The 23,670-nt window shown below is 44.0% G+C and overlaps 1 protein-coding gene across 5 annotated transcripts; it reads left to right on the plus strand.

The window, feature by feature from the left end:
- The first annotated feature begins 164 nt into the window (after positions 1-164).
- Positions 165-13,081, plus strand: LOC8024704 (zinc finger protein 2). 5 transcript variants are annotated; one of them, XR_005715417.3, is made up of 3 exons: positions 165-611; positions 2,615-2,736; positions 7,716-12,015. XR_005715417.3 is itself a non-coding variant. In XM_040210260.3 (3 exons), the coding sequence occupies exons 1-3, from the start codon at positions 571-573 to the stop codon at positions 11,503-11,505; spliced, it is 552 nt and encodes a 183-aa protein (XP_040066194.1). In that variant the 5' UTR covers positions 165-570; the 3' UTR covers positions 11,506-13,081. The 5 variants fall into 5 exon arrangements, 1 of the variants encoding a protein (XP_040066194.1); XM_040210260.3 differs by lacking the exon at positions 2,615-2,736 and adding an exon at positions 702-748 and having other exon boundaries at positions 11,042-13,081; XR_005715418.2 differs by lacking the exon at positions 2,615-2,736 and adding an exon at positions 702-748 and having other exon boundaries at positions 581-611; positions 8,231-12,015.
- The last annotated feature ends 10,589 nt before the right edge of the window (positions 13,082-23,670 follow it).

A 23,670-nucleotide genomic window follows, 5' to 3' on the forward strand; every position in this document is an offset into this window, starting at 1 on the left:
CATATAAAGGTTGCAATTTCTCCTAAATTAATGTTTATTTTGTGTGTACAGACTTTTTATTCCTGGTGACACGAAAGAAGATGGCATAAATTTTTTCATTTGGCGAGAAACCTGCTCCGAAAGTTCTGACCAGAAACAAGACAATCCAATCCATTGTTTGAGGTGTTGGTTGTTGTGATTGTGGGTTGGCTGTGTTGTGAACGTGGACACGGCATGAAACGACCGTGCACCTGGTTTTATCAAGAAACCATCAGTGGATGACCGCGTTACTGCCACGGATAGGGTCCACAGTATCGTCTAATCCCACGTGCAACAGCGGCACATCGGGGAACGTTAAGCTGGCACCCAGCTCGCCTGCACACTTACTCGTCTCGTCTCCATCGCAAAACTCACGCAGATCAACTTCTGAACTTACAGCGGCGTTCGTGACGTCTTCTGTTTATGCATCGCGTCGGACTGTAGACTTGGCAACGTTCTGCTTGCGCTCTGTGTATTCCTCCGGAGTCTTCGAAATTCGTACGCTTCACCCAGGGGTTGATCTACACCTGTGGTGCCTGCCGTTTCGATGATATGTCGTCCTTCAGGTTTCAGAAGAGCCGCAGACTCCGGGGGTAAGTGGATTCGGGTGATCAACAGGGATCACTTTAATATCTCAGATTTTCAAATCGTAAATTAAAAAAAAATAAACGCGTTTTTTTTAGAAGTTTTGGCCTAGAGGTTGACAGGAAACCACTGAAAGATTGGACAAGTAAGTAGCCTTTGCCGATCGCGCCTTACCGTTTCAGTCAAATGAGGATAAAACAGATGACCCTTTCTCGAGGCTATTTAGGAATTTATGAGTGCTGAATTCTGAAAACCCTCGCTGGTGAACAGACGGGAACAGTGTTCCGTTGGGTGGTTGATAAAAGTAGCCGAAACGCAAGTCCAGAATAGCCATTTTATTATTATTTTTTTTTGTGCCAAACGAATGAGGTTTCTTGCCCTCTTGGTCAACGTGAGTAAATGCTGTTACAGTAAGAGTAATTGAGACTCATTATTTTGAAGGTGCTCGATGGACACGTGACACATTGAAGATGTTTTTGTCTTTTTTTTTTTGCAGCCGCAACACTAACTTCACTCCCAGAGTTGCCATAGGGACGTACATCTTCATCCTGTTCCTTTGTTGAGTATTTGTCATCCAAACCCGAGAAAATGCATACAGAATCCGCGTGTTATCGTGGAAGTGGCAGGATTTTCAGAGCACCTTCTGCGAGGTAAAAAGGAAGGACATAGATCACATAACGCTCTCGTAAGTGGCCGCTCCCTGCCAGGAGTTTAGGCCGGTTGTATGGTCGAAGGTGCTAGAAACCGACTGCAGGTGCTAGACACAATTCTGGCTCATACATAAGAAGAATATTTAAAAAAAGTGAGATGGTACTCTCATTACGTCTGAGCGGCTCTTGGCACCCGTTACAGCTTTCGGGCTTATGGCATCTGTCTTTCGAACTGTGGACAAAGCATTTCGCAGCTGTAGATGAATCTGTAGCCAGGGGGCCAGCCTCAATTTTTGGTCACTAGACAAGCTTGAAAGTAGCCGATTTGGTGCAAAGCAGCCTCGCAACGGCAACACTGGACATGGAGTGCTCTGGTTTCTGGGCTAGGTGGCGCAAGGTACTGCCTGTTATAAATGGCACAGCCATTAGCATCCATCCATCCATCTATCCATCCACAGAATGCGTGCTATAGTCGCTGGCAAGGTGAGGACGGCAAGAAGCTTCAGTTGTCCCGCCTCGAGGGAGAGCTTTCTACATTTCTACCTCTGACAACTCTGCATTGTCTCGTGCGTTTGAAAGACACACCTTGCCCAGAGCCGTATATATAGAGGGTTTGGTCAGTGGAGGAGCAAGCAGAGCCAGGGCGTGCACGAGAAGCAGATAGAAGGCTTGACGTGCTCTGTTGGCCAGCCAGAAGCCTAAAATAAACCCCTAGCGGTGGTAGCGAGAAACAAGCTTAAGAAGGTTGTAACAGTTAAATGAAGTAACTCTTCATGGTTGAAAATATAGTGCATCTGATGTTTCGATTATGATCATGCTAAAGATGTAAGAATCGAATGTGCTGCTCGAACTGTCTTTTGCTTGGTCATAGTCTGACCACTCGGACGGCATTTTCCCTGCCCTCGCCACGTCGATCGTCTTCCTAGAATTTGATTTGGCATGACCGTGATTGGAAGAATCACGTGCATCATATTTTCAGTCACTAAGACTGACTTATTAATTTTGTTTCTCGCGACCACCACCAGGGCATTCTTTGCTGCTTCTGGCTGGCCACGTTTGAATCTGTGAAGACACCCTGGAACACGCCCAGCCCACTCTCGGCCAATGGCGTCTACTCATTTGCCACCTATACTTCTCAATGAATGGCCAAACTCTCTTAGTATACGGCTCTGACTTTGCCGTCCTTGTTCCGTCGGCGACTATACTGACGTGAAACATCTCCAGGTAGGGATCACGTCTGCCACGTGGTACGTCTGATTTTGATGGAACTAAAAATACACCATTTCAGAAGTGCGGTCCTCGTTGCTTGTCTGTAGAGTTGGAGAAACGAGCAAAAAACCAGATACCTTTGGTGTTTGCAGACGTCTCCTACAGCTAGCCACCCACCACCTTCCCGAGATACATTGTGTCGTGATCCGCAACCGCCAACAAAGGACCCGGTCGACTTGCGTTTTTAATTTTTAATTAACTAGTGAACTAATTCGTAAGTATCGCTCATTTTCTGACGTCCGCCACCACGAGTAATGCGGTCCCGAAAAAATTATCTTTTGACCCCGAATACACTCATTTTAGGAATTTTCGTCAGTCTCCGCTGAAACACCCGGTATATTACACCCTTTATCACTCTAACCGGTGCAGCCATGGGGTTTATTCAAACTAATGTCCTTTTCGTGAACTGTTAATTTTGTTCATTTTCTTTTTCTGGTAAAATAGATATCTTTTCAAAAGTGATGCCTAGAGAGCTTGATCGCAAAGAGTTTGTGCATTTTGGTATATCTCGTAACAATGACGTGACTGATGTCTGGTGTTGCTTTATATTTGTTCCATAGTTGTTCCAGTGTTATTTCATATTTGTTCCATAGTTGTTTTATATTTGTTCAATAGTTGTTTCTTATTTTGTAGACTAGATGTTGTGTTACTGAACTGCAAGGGGAAGCAGAGGCTCCGTCAGGCACCATACCTTTATCTTTGCCCCCCCTACGCGGATAAGGTCCGCAAACAAATAAAGGAAAAAAAAAAGTAATGGAAAGGATGGGTGAAAGCGGGCTCACTACCTCCATTGTGATTTTAAAATACCTATGTTTATCGAAGCAACACTTATTGGGAAGTTTTGTTGTGGGACAGAATAGTATTGCCAATGGAGAAGATGGCAATTCCGTATCTAGCTGAATAAATAATATCTGATACAGGCACAATCTTTAAATCAAGCCCACGTTTGCACCCAGATATTATTTATTTTATTTTTTTTTAATTAAAGGAAACACTGCAAAATTACCACTAATTTCGAAGAATTGGGAATCTGACAAAAATAAACTACAGTATATGTACTCCAAATTTTTGTCAAATAAATGAACTCTGAAAAACACCCTTCAAGTTTGACAAAAAATTAACTCAGAAATCACAGAACCCTAGTCATAATCAACAATCTTGAAAAACAAATTGCTGTAAAGGTGCTCTGCAGCGGCTGTGCGTATAGACGCTTTGCAGCAGTTGTGCGGGGGCACCTGCATAACCGACCTTCAGTTTTTGTTTCCTCTTAATCCGTTTACTTCACTTCATTGCATTGGCCAGGTTATTGCCATTTTAGATTTTACTGTGTTCTTCTCCCCAGCATTGGCCTTTGATGAGGCTTATCAACGCCCGTTTCAGTAGCTTGGTATCTCGGTAAGACAAGAGAAGGTCAGCGACGGCGGATGTAATCTGGCGCGCATGCAAAGCGTCTACAGTCTGCACCGCATAAAATTCAGACTTTTAAACATGTATAGTCTGTGGAGTATAGCCTGGAAATAATGGTAGTTTTTAAAAGATTTGGTTGTCAGAGAAAAAAATTGTTTGTTTTTGTATTTGAAACATGTACATGTTTTAAATACAGATAGCTGGTATCAGATGCACAGACAACTTAAGTCTTAATTCACCTCATAAAGAGTGAAATTAGTTATATTTTGCGGTGAGGCAAACTTTCTTACTGTGGTTCTTGATGTATAGATGACTTCTTGGTCGTTTGGCTGGTTTGGCCTCTACAATTAAAGGAGCTGTGCCGAAATTTTTACTCTTTGATTTGCCTCAAAGTTTGTTCCACACATTAATAAGTACATCTGATCTAATATCCCAATTTGCAGGTCAAAAGAAACTTTTTTCCTGCAAAGTGATTTGAATTTTTAAATTTTGTTCTCAGCATTTTTTTTAGCTGAAAAACTGTACTGGCAACATTGGAAACGTGACAAGAGACACCAATAGACTTCTTCCAAAACTGACGCGCCCCATCGCGGCGAAATAACACGCAGTGCACTCTGAGAACTAGTTGGCCACTCAGTTTCGGTTTCGACTGAGCAAGTTCATCTCATGTTATCACGCCGCAACTGAACTCGCTGCTTGCGTTTTCGATTATTTTACTTTTTACGAATGTACAATACATTCATTCTCGAGCGATACAAAACGAAAACCGGGGCACTTTCCTTGGTTCCCGAAACACCGGATGTTATGCGTCCGTATGCAGACGTAGTAAGACGTGGCTTAGTCACCTCACCCCACGAGTGCATCTTTGAGCTCAATGACAGTAATCCCGTCTAGTACCAGTGAACTGCAACTAAAATTTGGCCACCTTGAGCCCTACACATATTTTGTTTGCCAAGCCGTATCCTCACAGGATTATCAAAGTTGAGCCCAGCGTTGGCGCATGAACTTTTAAGGAAACACAATAAATTCAATCTCACTACTGCACCAAAGTTACTATGATGTCTTCCTCGTGTCATGACATATGTCACACTCAAATTTTATGCTGATAGAAGATTAAGTTTTCGTAAACGCTGAGATCGGCCAGCTACGACGGAGGCCCTAACAAGCGTCGCCTACTCCTCGCTAAGCCTTTTTGGACGAGCTTTTCTAATTGCCCAAGATGTGTGCCTGAGCGGTGTGTCTGAAATTATCTTGGCATACTCAGTCAGGAAGAAAGCAAACATATAACAAATATTATGGCCATTAGCAACTGTCAAATGCGCTTTAAATAATTTTGTTCGTTTGGCGCACCGCATAGGGGTTCATACCCGCCCGGCACACCTCCGGCGAACGGTGCGACATTCTTCGCACAAGTGCTCGACTTTTGCTTTCTTAAAACAGTTTGTATGTGGGAATGTGTCTATATGATTGATGGATAACTTTATGCACATACGCGATGTTGAATATTAGTGGAATGCAAGCGGGTGGGGACTTCACTTCGTGCAGTGCTGCGGGGCAGTACAGATAAGAGATGAGAACTGTGTTCAAATGGAGCTTTTCAATAACGCCTCCGAGTTTTACCTCGCATACTCAAGCGTATTAAGAAAAACAGTAATTGCAAAAAGTTATATTTCGTGTGTGGACGCACGAAACAAACTTCCTGATCAACAACACTAATATAAAGGCGCGAGCTCGATCTATGCAAATATACTTAATGGTTACTACAGCTTGCTGATTCGTACACAGGCAAGATCCCCGAGCTTCGCAGCGTCGAGATTCCCAGCACTGGCTTGTCCACATACCTCGAAACGCTAACAGAAAGGCTCATGTGTGTGTTTGTTTGTGATGTGTTTATTTCAGTCTTTCAATCGATACGCCTCGGACTTGTGCTAAAGCTTTGAGGTCTGGCCATTTAGGTTAGTTCAGAGATCAAAAACGACGCTCTCGGGACCAGAAAGCATGAGATAACGGCCGTTAATAGTCCACGCTCTGTGTATGATCTCTTGTCGACGTGTCGATCAAAACAGAAACCATGCCACTCTCCTTCCTGGCCAACTAGTTCCCAGAGTGCAACGCACGCCGTGTTGCATGCAGGGATTTATGGCAGTAGTCTATTGGGGGCGGTACAGGTTGTTTCAATTTGAGTTCCTGTATAGACTTCCTATGGGAGCCAGAGTTGCGCATCCTTTTTCCACGTGCCGCCGCGCCGCTATTCGCCGAGATCCGATCACGTGAGGATCCGGATTAAGTGCTGTGGAGGATAGTTCATGTTGCACGCGCCCCGACAGTACGTTCCCCTGCTTTTGAGCGTGCCGCGCGTCTCGAACACGCGGTGCCGCTATTCGCCGAATTCAGTCACATGAGGAGCAGGATGAACATGCTGTGCAGGAAAGACGTCGCTACGGGGATGAACGCGCAACTCTGGCTCTCGTAGGGAGCCTCTACAGGAACTCTATTTTCAACGAGTTACAAAATATTTGATGATGCGAAATGAACACCGGGTAAGCTCACTTCAGCAGAACAGAAACCAATGCACACAACATACTGTGTTTTTTAGACAACCTGCTTGATCTGCAAGTTTTACAACATGTGACGTTGCCCTGCCGGAAAACACAGAGGAATCTGAATGTTAGTTTTGACATAACCTTCATTCGCTATTTTTTCAGTTGCTCTTTCGAATTTAAAGACAATTAATAGCAGGACGGGAAGATTGATGCCTGGGTATTCCTTAGGTGTGTTTAGTTTGGGCAGCTCAGAACATTTTGAAGGTTAAATTTTGATTGTCGTTGATTTGCCTCAAACTTGTATCTGAACTAGTAACGTCTGAACTAGTTACTCAAATTACAAGTTGCAATAATGTTTGTTTGCAAAGTCATTGAAGTTTCATGTTGGGTCTGAGAGGCGCTACTGGCAACACTGAAAACGTGACTTCAGACTTAGTAATGTAAGGCAGTATGGGTGCATTGCTCCCCATGGGTTACAAGAAGTTTGGTGGTGTGAAATGAATGTTAGCTAAGCTCACGCCAGCAAGACAAAAGGCCACGCGTTAAATGCTGCGTTTTTTCGGGCTTCCTGCTTGCAAGTTATACAGCGTGTGACATCACCCCACTGGAAAGCATGGGGAAATTTGAATGCTGGTTTTGGCATAATTTTCATTTGCCATTTTCTCATTAGCTACTATTTTGAATTTGGAGACCATAAATAACATACAGGGATGAGTGAAACTTGGACATTCTGAAAATATGTTTAGTTTGTGTAGCTCGAAAAACTGTGGGATGCTCACTATCTTTCTCATGAGCACCTGGAATGAGGCAAGGCAACTCATATTACAATGAAGAAAGAAAAGTTCTATTGCTAGCCAGAAGCTTTGCTACTTAGCCTTGAAACGTGTCCTCCTCTCTCTCCTAACTTGTGGCCTAAATTCTGTCTCCTCTTTAAGTCACCTAACCCATGATTTCATGTAAAATTTTACAATTTCCTACACTTGGCATCAACTATTTTGTGCTAAAATTTCAATGCTAGCGTAGCTTCTACAGCGCTTCAGCCCTGCACTGGCTTCGTCTTGTGTCTCATTTGCACGTTCTCGCGTAACCAGCTTTGACAGAGTTGGAGCACTGTGGCAGCTAAGCTAGCCTCGACAACGTAGCACAAAATAGTTGACTGCGAGTATGAACCTTTTTCATCAATCTGCTAACTTTCTCTTTGTGATTATTATATTTGTGTCCTCCATTCTTTTGCCCTCAACAGCACATCCAAGCACTTTCGCCGGATCTCTTGCCCTTTCCGGAGGGCTGGACGAAGCCTCGTGCATTTTACAGCTAGTACATGTTCGATCGTTCAATTCTAGTTTCGGCACATGGCGCGCGATGTTGTGATTTCCTCCAATTAAGCCCAAATGTCTCGGTTTACATCACCCCTTTTCTTACTTCAAACATGAGAGGGCTTCCTCGGGGATAATAAAATAAAACTACTTTCCTTATTGCGTGTTTTTAATGACTTGTGCCTGGTTAGAGATGATATTTTTGTTTTGCTTTACTTTGTTTTGTGGTTGAAGTGGGACAAGGATGAAACACCACAGTCATAGCTTGATGGAGGCCCAGGCGTCTTCATTAAAATGACACTGAACTCCCCCCCCCCCCCATTTTTTTATGTGCCGGAAGAGAACATTTGTGTCGCAAAGTAAAGTTTCCGCTAAAAAAATAATTTTTTGTGCTACAGTTATGTTGAGAGAATCATTTTAAGCTCTTTTCAAAACTTTGCAGGTCAGAATCTGGGCCTTCTCCGAAGGATAAAGTGGTGAATGGCATGTTGCTGCCTCGGAAAGATGGCCATTCTTCTGCCAAGTCAACCTTAGGCAGTGTCGTACCCATGGAGGTAGGAAGCTTCTAAAGGTGACATGACGCCTCCAAAGGTGATATCGGAGGGGACTTTGAGTTTGGAGGGACACGCTCCCCAACGGTGACCAAAACCAAAAGACGCTATTGGACAGAAAGGACAGCTGATTTGGTGCCAACAGCTGTTTTGGTCAACCTTGGGGGCGTTGCCACCAATTGCTCCCTCTACTTCCGTCTCCACTTACGATTTTCTCGTTTGGCTGGCTTGAGCCGGTATGTCGCTTCTTCTTCCTACCTCCATGGCCAGACCTTTGTGTTATGTTCTCACAGAGATGTGACAGGTCAGATCAAATGCCGTGTGGCCACAGCGTGATCACTTGCATGCCGTCGTTCTTACTGTCTACTTTACCTTAGCTAGCAAACCCACCTGATTTTATTTGTTGCCATCTTATCCTCAGAAGTGGACCCAGCATGACATGGTGCTATTGTTGCTTTTGCGTTATACCTTTCAGGAGACTGGAAGCACACAGAGCACTGTACTTGTGCCACACTTTTTTTTTTTATTGAAGGCCATGCTTCTTTTCTCCAGTGATGTCTATCTATTGGCTTCTGTGGCCTGTGATGTATTGAAGCACAGATAGACTGCATCTAATTAAAATTGCGAATGTTTTTTTTTTCTTTTTTTTTTTAGAGTGCAGCTTTTAAGCGTTTGTTTCTGGGTTTACCGGCGTCAGCGTCGGTGTAACTGCACGTAGCATTATGGGACATTTTTCATAATGACGTCACACGTAATGTCACGTGTGACGTCACAAAGGTAAACTTTTCCCGCTAAACTTGCTGGGAAAACTCCCCCACTAAATTTAGCGGGAAAAGTTTTGCACTAAATTTCCCCGCTAATTTTAGCAGGAATGTTTTTCCGCTAAATATAGCAGAAAGATTTCCACGCTAAATTTAGCGGGGAAATCAATGTCACGTGAACTCAACACCAATTCAGTTTTACCGCTACATTTAGCGGGAAAATGTTTCTGCTAAATTTAGTGGAAAAAATTTCCCGCTAAATTTAGCGAGGAAATTTTTGCTAAATTTTACGCTAAATTTAGCGGGGAAATGTTGGTAAATTTCACGCTAAATTTAGCGGGGAATATTTCTTCGCTAAATTTAGCTAGGAAATTTTTGCTTAATTTAGTGGGAAATCCAGCGAAAATTTCCCGCTCAATGGGAGGGGAGTGGGGGCATACCCTCCCCTCTTTACCCCCCCTCCTCCTCAAGAGCTGCGCTCTAATTCGGCATTACGGAGAATCGTAAACATCTTTCATTTTTTTACATCAGTGTAACTTGATGTTCAGAGTGCACTTGTTTGTGTACAGTTCTGTGGCTGTGCCACTTCTGGAGTTATCCACTGGATGAGCGTAAACTCCTGAGCTTACTTGATGCATTCAAGTGTAGCTGTCCTTTTGTTGTGATTTCTTGTGGGACCAGTTTCTTGAGTAGTGTAAATAACTCGCATTGAATTTGATCTGCCTTTCAACAGGGTTTTCCAAGACAACCTTTGGCGGCGAAGGGGTTTTCACTGACGGTAGATTTCTCCTTCCGAAATGCCAGTTTGAACTGGCAGCAATGCAAGGTGCTTCACAGAGGGAGTGGTATGCTTATCAGCACCCCTTGCTCGTACTCCAACAGGAATGAATTGAATGCCACCAGGCATGAGAGCAAGCACACTGGACAGAAACTACCCTAATTTGCAGTTTGTTAAAACCATACTCATCTAAAGCTTCAAAGAGGAGTCATGAATGATTCCACATGGACGACAAGACTGTTTGATACTAGATGTTTTAGAGGGTTAGTTTTGACATAGTATTAGAAGACTGGCTGAAAGGTCTACTAAAAGACAAAATGGTTAAATAAAATTCACAGGATCTCTTTAGGTTATTCCTTAGATGACTTGAAGGCGAAAGCCCAAGCGCCGCTGCATCAAAGACGACACATCATTTACAGATGTGGCGGTACCCCTCCGCCGTGGCAGAGGGGTAACGTGTCGGACTATTGAACGAAAGGTTGCTGGTGCGACGCCAGCCGAGGGACAAGAGCAAAAAGTCTTTTCGGAGGAATATTAAAATTCAGATGTCACATAAACATTTTGGTACCTTTTGTGCCGCTGACGTGTTTTCGCTCGAGGACTTTGGAGGTCAACTAAATGAAAAGGCGTATAATACTTTTGACTTAAAAATTTAGTTGACCATGCACCAAATTTGACATCTTTACAATGACATGTGCAAAAGCTCAACATCATATGGTTACCTACTTTGTGCTGTTTTGGTTGGTATGACAAAAAGTACATGGCAATGTTTCATAATTCTTATCTATGTTGTAGCCCTGAAATGTTTTTTGTTTCACTAGCCTGAGATATAGTTCTCATATTTTCAGTAGTGTTATCAACATTTGGCATGAAAAAGGCAAATATTTAATCAATACTTTTATCTTAAGTGGTTAATTTCACTGATTTGTCCCACTTGTAGAGGTATAAAATCATGTTTATATCTGCAGATAGAACTCTTCATTAGCTAATGTATTGGCCTGACAGTGTATAAAGAACCTTGTCAAATATGATCAAAATGCATCCTTAGGCTGAGAGACTGAGTGCCTTCTCTTGGCTGAGAGAGCCCTTGAATGCTGTCTGTCCAGAAAAATGTCTGTAAAATTAAAACTGGCACGATTCCTTTCGTTCCACTGCTCTCACAGATGAGATCGAGGCATACCCGGAAAAGAAAGGGGCCCTTGGCTGCGAGGATGGAGGGAGCAACCTCTCTTTTTCAAAAGCCCGGTTGGACATGCAGCAGCAGAGGACGTACCATCAACAGGGCACGCACCGCTGCCGCTTCTGCTCTTACCACAGCCGCTATGCACACAATGTGGCCTGTCACGAGAGGATCCACACAGGGGAGAGGCCCTTCCACTGCCGTTTCTGCCACAAGGCTTTTCCACACAGGTCTAACCTACGAACACACGAAAAGGTGCACACAGGCGAAAAACCGTTCAGGTGTCAGTTTTGCCAGCGAGCGTTTGTGCAGAACATTCACCTAGTGCATCACGAAAGGATCCACACCGGGGAGAGGCCGTTTCAGTGTGGGACTTGCGGAAAAGCGTTTATCCATTTGTCTTCCATGACACGCCATGAGAGAGGTCACACGAGAGTGCAGCCCTAGAGTTGCGAAACCCATGAGAGGGGTTTCTCCCAGACGTAGCTTTTAAACGAGCACAAGAGGTAATACGTGCAAGGAATACCACCGTTGTGAGACCTCTGGAGATGCATTGCACGGAAAACTTGTTTCAAACTCCTATGTGTTAATGCCTGGCAGCTGACCTGCAGGTCCTGTATTTGCAAGAAATTTGGTTTGCATGAGGTTAGATATTTGCAATGCCTGGTTTACGACATATTCTGAAAAGATAATATGTCAGTTTGATACTTTAGTTTCATGTTTCGTTGAAGAGGAAACGACTATGTATGGCCATAAAAATATGCTTTTTTGTTTCAAAGTGGTCAAAATATTAGGCACTGAAGAAATTCGGCCATCTGCATTTAACTCTTTTTTAATCTTTTTTTTTTTGCATTCCTCCCATTGGAGAGCATGGCAAAAGAGCTGAAGTGCACCTGATCTCGCCACACAGCCATCTCCTTTTCGCAAAATAAAGTTTGTCTGATTTGGTCACCATCATCATGGAAATGAAATGTCTGATGGAGGGATGCACATGGGAATGCAGCGTCTGAAGCCGGCAACAGTGGGCGCCATTTTCACAATACCGTCTGCTAAAATCAATGTGGCGATGCCAGCTGAAGGCATTTAGCAAGGCTTCCAAACAGACCGTGCCACGTGCAGGTACCCCTTGTTTCACTTTGCCCCACTCAGGAAAAATAGGTTATAATCTCGAGCTTAAGCTTGCACCAAGCCTCAACGAAACCACCTAGGATTTGCAGGTGACTGCTTCTTACTCTGCATGCATGTAAGCTATGCGTCCTGCTTTGGCTAGCATTGCCGTATTGACTTTAGAAGACGCTATTTGGAAAATGGTGTTAGCTGTGTTGGCTTTAAACGTTGCAGTTAAACATTTCTAGAAGTCAAGACGGAGGCTATAAAGAAGGGACAAACACAATACCCATTGTAAATGGAACCTACTCTGACCAAAACCTTAAATCTAAAAAAAAAAAAAAAAAAAGCTCTGACTTTTTTGCATTCTATCTGTGGCGATAGCCACTGGGAAAACAAGAAGAAAATCGTGTGCAATTAAAAAGCCAGATCAGTTCGAGGAACGTTGTGCTACTGGCACAACGTTCCTCAAACTAAATCAAGAATAGATATGTGGCTATCGCCACATATCTATTCTTATTACAAAAGGTAATACACTCCAGTGTCAAGGAAAAATCCTCAGTCATTGCCAAAGATGAGTTCATTTAGCGATGCAATCACTTTTTCATGTTCAAGTGATGTGCTAACATATGTTGGCACCTGTTCTAAAAGCTTCAGTGGCTGTTCCAAGCTACTATTTTTCCTGCTGCAAAAGCTTGAATGCCACTTCCATCACTGAAATAAAGATGAGCTAGGTTTTGCAGGATCAGTACAACTTATATTGGTTCTCAAGACTTTTTGACACCATTGGTGTTTCAAATGTTTGGTGGCGGCACAGCGTTTTGTATTCTCTTGCTGCACTGACACTATTGCATTTTTCTGTATGAGTTTATATCACTTACCATATAATAAACAAAAGGCAGTAAATTCACATTGACCTGTCTTCCCAATTCTCCTTCAAGGCAATTTTTTAATGTTATTGGCACGACAGCTTTGCCTTTGCCCTTTGACTGCCGTACAACTAGCTTCCAGATGTAATTGCAAATATTGTGGTGGAAACGGCTGATACTGCAGGGAAGCTCGTCAAGTTTTTTGGATGTGCACAAATGGTCACTCTTGGGTCAAGAAGCTCTCAAATGGTGGTGTCGTACCAAAGTACAAAAAATAAAATTGTGATCTGATTTGCTTTTTGTGTCATCCGAACAGAATTGGCCAAAACAGACTTTGGCAGCAAAGAGGAGAACATTGACTGTGAGAAGCAGGAGACTGGCATGCTTCTCCTTCCAGAAAGATGGGTCGTACGTGCAGTGGCAGAATCTAGAAGACAAGCACAAGCGTCGATTGTGTTCTTGCTGCGGTTATTACCCCAAGACCTATCGCAACACGATATACGTGGGGGAGAAGCCCTCCCGTTTTGGCGTCTGCCATGAAAAGTTCAGGCGAAAAGCTCACTGAACCATGGAATAGTTCACACGGGAGAAGAGCTATTCAGGCACCAGACCTACCAAAAAACACTTGTAAAAAGAGGTGACTATAGTTGGTGACAGGTCAAGAACGAAGTGGAAGCTCCTCCCACCCCTTTCCACTTCAACGGAGTGAACGGTGGAGAGGAGGCAGCCTCCTCCACCGTTCGCTCTACTAAAGTGGAAAGAGGTGGGAGGAGCTTCCACATCGTTCTTGACCTGTCATCGACTATAATGATGTCACAATTACAAGAATCCACATAGAGAAGGATGTTCGAGTGGCACACGTGAGAGTGAGTTTTGCTCTATTGGAAATAGGATTCACAAAAGAGGTTGACAACACAAATATGTTTTAATAAGCAGAGGAGGAGGAGGGGTGGACTTCATGCGATACGTGCAGAGAAAATGTGCACAAAAAGCTTGCCTCAAGCTAGTGCTTTCCAGACCCATTATCAAAAAGAAACTGGATTAACAAATCCCAGAAAATCGGCTCTTTGCTGTTAGAAGTGTCAGACATGCAAAGCTAAATTTTGCAAAGTGGACAAACTGAGCTTGTTCGATATAGCCGGCACCAGCCTACAACTAAACTGTACCACTTGTAGACAGTATGACACTAGCCTACCTAATATATCTGGTGCAAATATAGTTAAGTCGAATGAGCCTACTCATGGGCGTTCATGGAACTTTTTCTCAAAGAGGGGATGAGGGGGGGGGGGGGGGGGGGAATGTTGCCTAGTCATGTCAAATATGCCATTTCGTTGTTAGTCTGTTTTTTCAAACTCATTTATTGATTTAAAGGATTACATCACAATCTCTTGAGATGTCAGTAAAACGAGTATCGTCTGCGAAAAACGGTGATCTTGATAGTGTGAAAGGCACATACTGTGGAAGTTTTAACATATACAACGTAGTAAACTCGGCGTTCTCCGCCAAATCATATCCAGCGGCCCTAATCTGGACACTTGGCGAAAAAGTCAACGAGAAATCCGGTGGCTATGATATGCCGGCGCCAAGACCAACTGCGGCGTTGGCCAACCACGGCCGCCAGATTTCTTGCCGACTTTTCGCCAAGTGTCCAGATTAGGGCCCCAGGACTAAAACTCCACCACCGACCACCAGCCACAATTTTGAAATGTGTTAATTTCTTTTAAAATTAGTTTTCTTGACTTTTTTGTTGGCAGCCCAGAAACATTAGTCTAGCCTACTTCATAAAACTTGTGCATGTGCAGCAAAGACAAGGACAAAGGGAGGACAGAACAGGACGTCTTTGCTGCACACGCACAAGTTTTATGAAATGACCAACTAGCTCAGACAGCCACTCTTCTAGCTATTTCTGGGCTGCCGGCACAACGTAGACCACATCTAAATAAAGAAATAAGTGCAAACATTTCGTTTTCGTTCCCCAAAGTTATTGTCAATAAAATTCAGAAGAGCAAGTCGTCGGCTTTTTGCGCAGGAATTGTGGTGATGTCAAAATGATGCGAGCTCTGATTGGCTTTGATACAAAGAATAGGGGGTAGACCTCAATGCTAGATGCCTTAAGGTGCATGTTCATGATCCCTACATCCTGCGAGTCTTAGTCCTGCCCTTCCTTGTTGCCTCTTTTCTTGTCAGACGGGGGCTCTCCTCGGGCCCGTATGCACCCATAAAAGAAACCTAGCCCTACGTCCCACCCTGTACCCCACCTGTCACCCTGAGGGTACACTGGTGGGTGCTATCCCAGGAGAAAGGGTGGTGTGCTTCAGTCGCATGGATCTCCTGGTTGACGTTTATCACGTCGTACCTAAGGACCTCCCTCACCTCCTGGATAACTCCATTCGCCTCAATAATCTGCCTGGCTTCCTCCGGACCCCTTCGCAGGACCTCTGGGATGGTGCACAGCACAATTGTGCACCCCCTCCGAGACCACTTCCCACTTCTATTTGCTTCTTGCTGCCCCTTCAACTTGGGTACATCATTTACCCCTGCGTGGAAGAGAACTATATATATGTTCGTTCCCTTCACGTCCCATATCCGGTCCTTGGCCCTATCCATTACCTCGGTAAAACTCCTGCCTGGCATGTCCTTTACCTGCACCGTCTCATCATGTCAGTCTTTAGGACTGGCCTCTTTCCATCTTGACACATTCAAACTTCCTACCACCATCCTGCACTCTGCCTCCATTTCCCCCTGTCCTGTCACCTTCCTTCTCATACCCTCTGATGCTGTGTTTGTCTGTCCTCCCGTGGCCCCACTTGTTCTGACTATCTGACTGAAGGTCGGCGTCGACTGCTCATTTCGGGCATCGTCCTGTCTACCTCTTACATCTCCCTGCTAGTGAAGGCACCCCCCCGACAGCACTCAGCCCTCCCACGTGTTGCACGCCCTCCACTTTCTCTGGGTTTTAACCCTTCCAGTTCCGTCTCTACGGCCTTCCGCTTTTCTCCTGCCGTTACCCTTGCATCTATCTCCTCTACCTGCTCTTCCAACTGTTTCGCTACGCTCTCGCTCTTTGCCATCAGGCTCTCCCTCAGCTCGCTGACCTCAGCCTCCAGTACTGCCACACTCTCTTTCATTCAGCAGTTCCGTTCCCATTCTCGTTCAGCTCCACCTGGTTGTCTGGTGAACTCTGCCTCCTGCGACGCCCCCACTGTCGGAAACGGGTTTTCATCCAAATAGCACCACGCCAACACTCGTCGCTACGCACCTCCCCTTCGCCTTCCTCCTCGTCATACTTTTTTTGCGTTTGTCTCGCCATCATTCAGCTAGTCATCTACTTTTCCCTCCCTTCAGTCAAAATAACCTGCCACACTGTCCTGCACGGCAAGCTTCACTTGTATCTATTTTCTGGATCGCACGGTCCACTGAAATGAGGGTAACGTTAAGAAAAACAAAACTTATTTCTTCCAATCGTTACAAACTTCTCCGAAAAAAAAAAGGGTTGAAGTAGATAGAGTGAGTAGGCAGGCGAGCTGGTTGATGTTACACATTTTTTCTGTGAAAAATGTCAAAGTAGCCCGCCAAACGTTTGAACAAAGCTTGTCACGTCAATAATCCAACTTTCCTAACGCTAAGCTAAGTAATCCAACCCAAAACTGCAGCAACCAAGTGGGGATACGCAAATCAGCAAATTGTCATAGTCGGTAGCACATCGGCATGTTCCAACTTCTATTTCTAGTTCTATCTCACACTGTGAGACGGAAGCACGGAACGTCTCTGACAAGTTTGAGTTTCCTGGGTCTAGGCCAACCTGTCGACGGTCAACTCATCGGCAGCCCATTCGTTGATTGCTAATTCGTCATAGGTAGGGTTCGGAGTTTTCGGTTTAAACCGATAAAAACTGATTAAAGTACGCCGAATCCATTTTCAGAAATTCGGTTTTAACCGAAAAAGGTCAGTTTGTAGGTTCGCCATTTTCGACTTAAACCAATAAAAACCGATAAAAGTATGTCGAATTCATTTTCTAAAATTCAGTTTTAACCGGAAAATGTCACTTTGACCTTCTAGTCGTACCGCAGAGCCGTGGCGAAAAAGTGGAACGACAGTGCCGACCGAAACATGTCCGAATGTATGAGATGCACGGAGGCCATCATGACGTATATGGTTTAATGTGCGCATCATCGATCGGAACTTGAAGTCCGAAATGCCCCATGACTTCGCCATGTACAAGCCTGTTTTCAAACTCGTTGTAAGGAAGACTGGATGCAAGCTCTGCTTGTTGTGTTGTGCTTCAAAACGTCGCACCGTGTCTCTTTTGGCGGTCACAACTGGTTGATTAGCCGATTTTCGTTCAGGCAGCGCTTCATCTCCTCAGCCCGCCAGTGTCCAGTGTTAGCGTTGAGAGGGCATTCTCGAAGCTCAGGGTCATATTAACAAAAAAGAAAAAGTGTGGATTAACGAAGAAAACCTGGGGAAGTACATGTGTGTGTACTATAATAGGGTCACATAATCCCGATGTACAGAAGGTAAAGTTCCATGTGTTTTGGGCATAGGGTTCATATCTGATTTGTTTGTACTTCCGTCTTTTTTTGTTGTTTCTTTTACAGTTGCACACATTTGACCAAATAAAGTGTCGATGTCTTTTTCAATGTATCTGTGCAGTTATTCTTTGAGTGATCACAAATATCAAAGCTACAAGGATCGTCTGATTCGGTGTTCGTTGGCGTTTATTTTACTTCACCGAAAGAAGCCGATAAACTTTTTTGGGCATAAATATACACAGAAAAAAAACGAAAATTTAATTTTAAAATAAACACCGAAAAAAGTACACCGAATTTTGAAATAATAGAAACCGAAAACGCGGAACCCTAGTCATAGGGCAACTCTTCGAAGAAAACCTCGTCGAAAAGGGATTGCCGCTTTTTCAAAGCCAAATTATATAATTTTAGAGCGCAGCTCTTAGGGGCCTGTTCCCGGCTTGAGCGGCGTCGGCGTAACCAAGGTCACCCCAAGGTCACGCGACCCCCAAGGTCATCCAAAGGACACGTGACCCCCAAGGTCACCCCAAGGTCACGTGACCCCTCCCCCAGGGTCACGTGACCCCCAAGGTCACATGAAACCCAAAGTCACGTGACACCCGAGGTCACGTGACCACCCCAGGGTCACGTGACCTCCCCGATGACGTCATTGTCACTGATGACGTCACCGGCATCCGCATCGTCATCATCACTGATGACCTCACCGGCATCCGCATCGTTATCGTCATCATCACGGATGACGTCATCAGTGACGTCACTGATGACGTCACTGACATCCGCATCGTCATCGTCATCATCGCTGATGACGTCATCGGAGTCCGCATCGTCATCGTCACTGATGATGTCATCAGTGACGTCACTGATGACATCATCGGCATCGTCACGTGACCCCCCCCCCCAGGTCACTTCACCCCCCCCAGTACCCTACCCTCCTCCTCCTCAAGAGCTGCGCTCTAATTCGGTGTTACAGGTTGTTGTAAACGGCTTTCACTTTTTTGTCTGCAACCTCAAAGCAAATATTGTCCTATATACAGTAATCCGTAAAGTCGCCACACGGTAGTTGACCTCCAGTGCGCTCTTTCTTGTCGAAGATAACTTGCTGCTTTTGCTGCTTTCACAGTGCGCGTGTATTATAGGGACGCGTGATAACCTACCTGGATCACCTGTTCACACTAGGTATAGTAGTTACTCTAGTTCACGCCGCTTTGCGGCGGCAGTTTGCGGCAGCTCATTACAAAAATGTCAACCTACCTGGCCCACCTATTCACGCTAGAGTTCCTGTATAGGCTCCCTACAGGAGCCAGCTTGCACGTTCAGCACCGCTTTTCTTGCATGGCATGTAGAGCCTGCTCCTCACGTTGAATTCGGTGAATAACGACGCTGCATGCATGTTCGAAGCACACGGCGCACTCAGAAGCAAGAGAGTGTGGAGTTCCTGTATAGGCTCTCTACAGGAGCCAGAGTTGCGCGCCTATTTTCCACGTGCCACCGCGCTGTTATTCGCCGAAATCCGATCACGTGAGGAGCAGACCCCAAACGCCAGACAGGAAAGCCACCGGTGTGGCCACTTTGCCGACTGTGCAAGAGCGCCTCGGTGTACGTTCCCCTGCTTTTGCCTCCTCCTCCTTTGTTGTTTTTCAGGAAAGGAGAAAGAGCGCGGCACAACTATTCGCCGAATTCAGTCACGTGAGGAGCACAGTCCAAATGCTGTGCAGGAAAGCCGGCTCTACGGTGATGGACGCGCAACTCTGGGGAACGTGTATGCCGGGGCGCGTGCAACACCTGCTTTTCTGCACAGCATTTGAGTCTGCTCCTCACGTGATCGGATCCTAGCGAATAGCGGCGCGGCAGCACGTGGAAAACAGACGTGCAACTTTGGCTCCCGTGGCGAGGAGACCCGTACGTTGTCCCCACACCTCAGTTTACCCATCACAATGCCTGTGCACATGCCTACAGGCCTTGTGGGGCATATCCATATGTCATCGTCTTCAATAGAGCACGGGGCACAGTGTTATGCAACAATACTAGCAATGAACGAAGTGGCGTTAAAGGCGGGATCTCTCCCAAAAGCAGTCGCCAGAGAAGGCGATTGAGCTTAGCCCACTTCTGCTTTTGTGCTGAGCTGGGCGACGGCCAATTTAATCCAAGTGCCACAATATTCAATCCAAGCACCACATAATTTAATCCTTGCGCTACCCAATTTAATCCCGGGGTCAGTTAATTTAATCCACAAATATATATGCACTTATTGTCTTCGGTGGTCGTGTTTTGCTTACACATTTGGTAACTTAGTGTGATTGTTTATACAGTTGGATTTTTAAGGGGACAACTGATCATTTGTTCACTATTGTGATTACTATTACTAGTCCCACTATTGACGAGGCTTAGTTAATATGTTGATTACTCTTTTTGTAACCTCGAGTTATTGTGGCGCGCTCGAATTTATTTTAGCTGAATGGATTACTCGACTACATTGCTACAGTTCACATGATATAAGTAAAATTGCAATTTATGATTACTCTTTTGATTACTTCATGTTATTATTGCTCCAATTGATCTATAATAAACTCAGTTGACATTATTATTCCCCTTTTGATTACTTCGAGTTACTTTTGACCCATTGGCCATAAATTCGAAATAAATGTAATTGTGATGACTCCTCATTACTTTTAGCTAATCTTCAACAATTAAATTGAATTTTTATGTGATGATTATTGACATTATGATTACTCTTCTGATTACTTTGAGTTACTCTCAATTCAATTGACTTTAATTTGGCCTAAATGACATTTCGTGACTCTTATAATTACTTTGTGTAATTATAGTGTGAATTTATTAGTTGTGAGCTCAATCATACATTATTATTAGTCTTGATTACTTCGGGTTACTTTCGATCCAAATGACTTTAATTCTGCCTCATTGATGTTGCGATGACTGATTTGATTTTTTGGGCTAATATTTAACAAAAAGTATTTATTATTAGCTCAATTGACATCACAATTACTTGTTTGATTACTTTGAGTTACTATTGACCGAATGGACTTTAATTCGGCCTAATGGACATTTTGGCAACTCTTTTGATTATTTCGTGTTGTTATACGTCCAATTGATCTATACTGAACTCTGGGGACATTATTATTACTCTTTTGACTACTTCAAGTTACTTTTAACTCAGTGGACTTGAATTCGACCAAAATGACATTGGGATGACTCTTTTGATTACTTTGAGCTTATCTTCATGCTAACTTATTTATTATGAGCCTAGGATATTATGATTACTCTCTGATTACTTTGAGTTACCTTGACCCAATGGGTTTGTCCTATTTCACAATGTGGTGTAACTCTTCTGTTTACTTTGAGGTCACTTTCATCCAATTGGTCTTTTAAGAGCTCGATTCACATTTTTATTACTCTTTTGTCCCAATTACTCTTTATTCGGGTTAATTTACATTGTAATGGCACTTGGTTATTTTCTGCTAATTTTCAACTAATTGGTGTATTGTGGGCATAAATGACATGATGATTCATTTCTTTTATTTACTCCTAACCCAATGGGCTTTAAATCTGCCCAATTGACATTGCACATGGTTGAAAAAACCCCGAGACTGCGGGTAAACGACACAACACTAAAAAGTCTCGGGTTTTTTCAACCATGTGCAATACACCAGCTCGTTTGCGCCCTTACTCTTTGTCCAATTGACATATTGGTGAGAATTTTAAGTACTTGTTGTTATTGTGCCACCAATTTATCTGCCATGAGCTCAATTTTCATTGCAACTTCTCTTGATTATTTCGAGTTACTATTGAGCCAACGAACATTACAGTTGAAAACGAGCGTGTTGGTTAATAGATACAAAACTTGAAAGTATAAAACAGAGAGGACGAGGACGGGAACAGGACATCTTTCATTTAGCAACAACATAGAATGGCACAACGATAAAACCGCCCCCCAAGGGTCTCAACGTTCTCAAAGAGGGAAAGGAAATACTAGTTATAAAGGAAAGGGAATACACTAAAAGAAAAGTTTAAAAAGCGCATCAGTAATCTAGTTATTTTCGATTACTTAGAATTAACCTTGGTCATTGTCAGTGATAATGCGGAATTATTCTTGTTTGCAGTCCAAAAAGGGAATTGTACTATAAATATAAAAGTTTAAAAAGCTGTAGCGTCACGACGAGGTGTCAATATTCTAGTCATCTCTGGTGTTAAGAATTCGACCTCTGTCTTTGTCAATGATAATGAAGGTGCAGAAATGTTCCTTTTAACTTTTATATTTATAGTACAATTCCCTTTTTGGACTGCAAACAAGAATAATTCCGCATTATCACTGACAATGACCAAGGTTAATTCTAAGTAATCGAAAATAACTAGATTACTGATGCGCTTTTTAAACTTTTCTTTTAGTGTATTTCCTTTCCTTTATAACTAGTATTTCCTTTCCCTCTTTGAGAACGTTGAGACCCTTGGGGGGCGGTTTTATCGTTGTGCCATTCTATGTTGTTGCTAAATGAAAGATGTCCTGTTCCCGTCCTCGTCCTCTCTGTTTTATACTTTCAAGTTTTGTAACAAACATTAATTCAGCTTAATTGACAGTTTGATGACTCTTGATTACTTCGAGCTAGTATCAAACCAATTGCATTCTTATGAGCTAAATTTGCATTGTGATTACACTTTAAAATGGTTTGAGCTGCTATTGACCCAGTATTTTGATTACTGTGGGCCATTATACAGCCAATTTAATAATTATTCGCTATATTGATGATTTGATTACATTTTCGGGTAATTCTAGTTACTTTTGAGTTACTTTATACTTCACTTCAATCACCCCGGACACCAGAGGGCGGCGTCGGACCAGAAGTTCTTCCAGTGAGCCCTTCTCGTCCGACAGCTCCCTTGGGTGTCCTCAATACTTCCGAGGTGAGCAATCTTTGATTCCGACATTAATAAAAAAAGTGTAGAGCTCTTTCACTTCACGTGAAGATGTAGGACCAGCGAAGCTATTTTAACAACGTCTAGGACGATGCCTAGAGGATGACGTCTAGGGCGATGCAAAGAGGATGACGTCTAGGACGATGCCTAAGGACAAAGTCTAGGACGACCTCACGGACGACTTCTAGGAGGGCCTCAAGGATGACCTCGAGGACGACGCCTAGGGCATCAAGGGCGACGTCTAGGATGACCTCAAGGACAACGTCTAGGACACCTAAAGAACGACCTCAAGGACAACGCCTAGGATGACGTCTAGGACGAATTTAAGGCTGACATCTAAGACGACCTCAAGGACGACCTCGAGGATGATGCCTAGGACGACGTCTAGGGTGACCCCGAAGACGATACCTAGAACGACGTCCGGACGACTTTTAAAACGACCTTGAAGACAACACCGAGAGGACGTCGTCCTCTACGTGTCGTCCTCGAGGTTGTTCTAGTCGTCCTTGAGGCTGTCTTAGACGTCGTCCTCAAGGTCGTCCTAGACGTCGTTCTCGAGGTCGTCCTAAAGTCATCTCTAAGGTCGCCCTCAAGGTCGTCCTGCAGGTCGTCCTAGAAGTTGTCCTTGAGGTCGTCCAAGCCATTGTCCTCGAGGTCGTCGTAGGGGTGGTTCCTGAGGTCGTCCTAAACATCGTCCTCAAGGTTTTCCCTAAAAGTTGTCCTTGAGGTCGTCCTAGACGTCGTCCTTGAGGTGATCCTAGATATCGTCCTCCAGGCGTCGTCCTTGAGGTCGTTCAAGAAGACAATAAGTGCATATACATATTGTGGATTAAATTGACTGACCCCAGGATTAAATTCGGTAGCGCAAGGATTAAATTATGTGGCGCTTGGATTAAATTGGGTGGCACTTGGGTTAAATTGGCCGTCGCTTGGATTAAAATGAGCGGGAAAACCTGTAGTTCACACCGCTTCGCGGCGACAGCCTGCGGCGGCTCATTACAAGAAGGAATAAAGAAAAGGAACAAAAGTAGGATCCCGAGATTTCACATTTTTCAACTTGTCTCAACTTTCTCTCCTGTCTTTGCCCGTGTGATTTTTTTTTTTTTTTTTTGTCTTGTAATCTAGCAAGGGCGCTGTCCGTTTTGAACACAGATGCTTTAGGTCAACAGATAACCGCG

Source organism: Ixodes scapularis, unplaced genomic scaffold (genome assembly GCF_016920785.2).
Source record: "Ixodes scapularis isolate PalLabHiFi unplaced genomic scaffold, ASM1692078v2 PGA_scaffold4__175_contigs__length_147842914, whole genome shotgun sequence".
In the NCBI taxonomy this organism is placed as follows: domain Eukaryota; kingdom Metazoa; phylum Arthropoda; class Arachnida; order Ixodida; family Ixodidae; genus Ixodes; species Ixodes scapularis.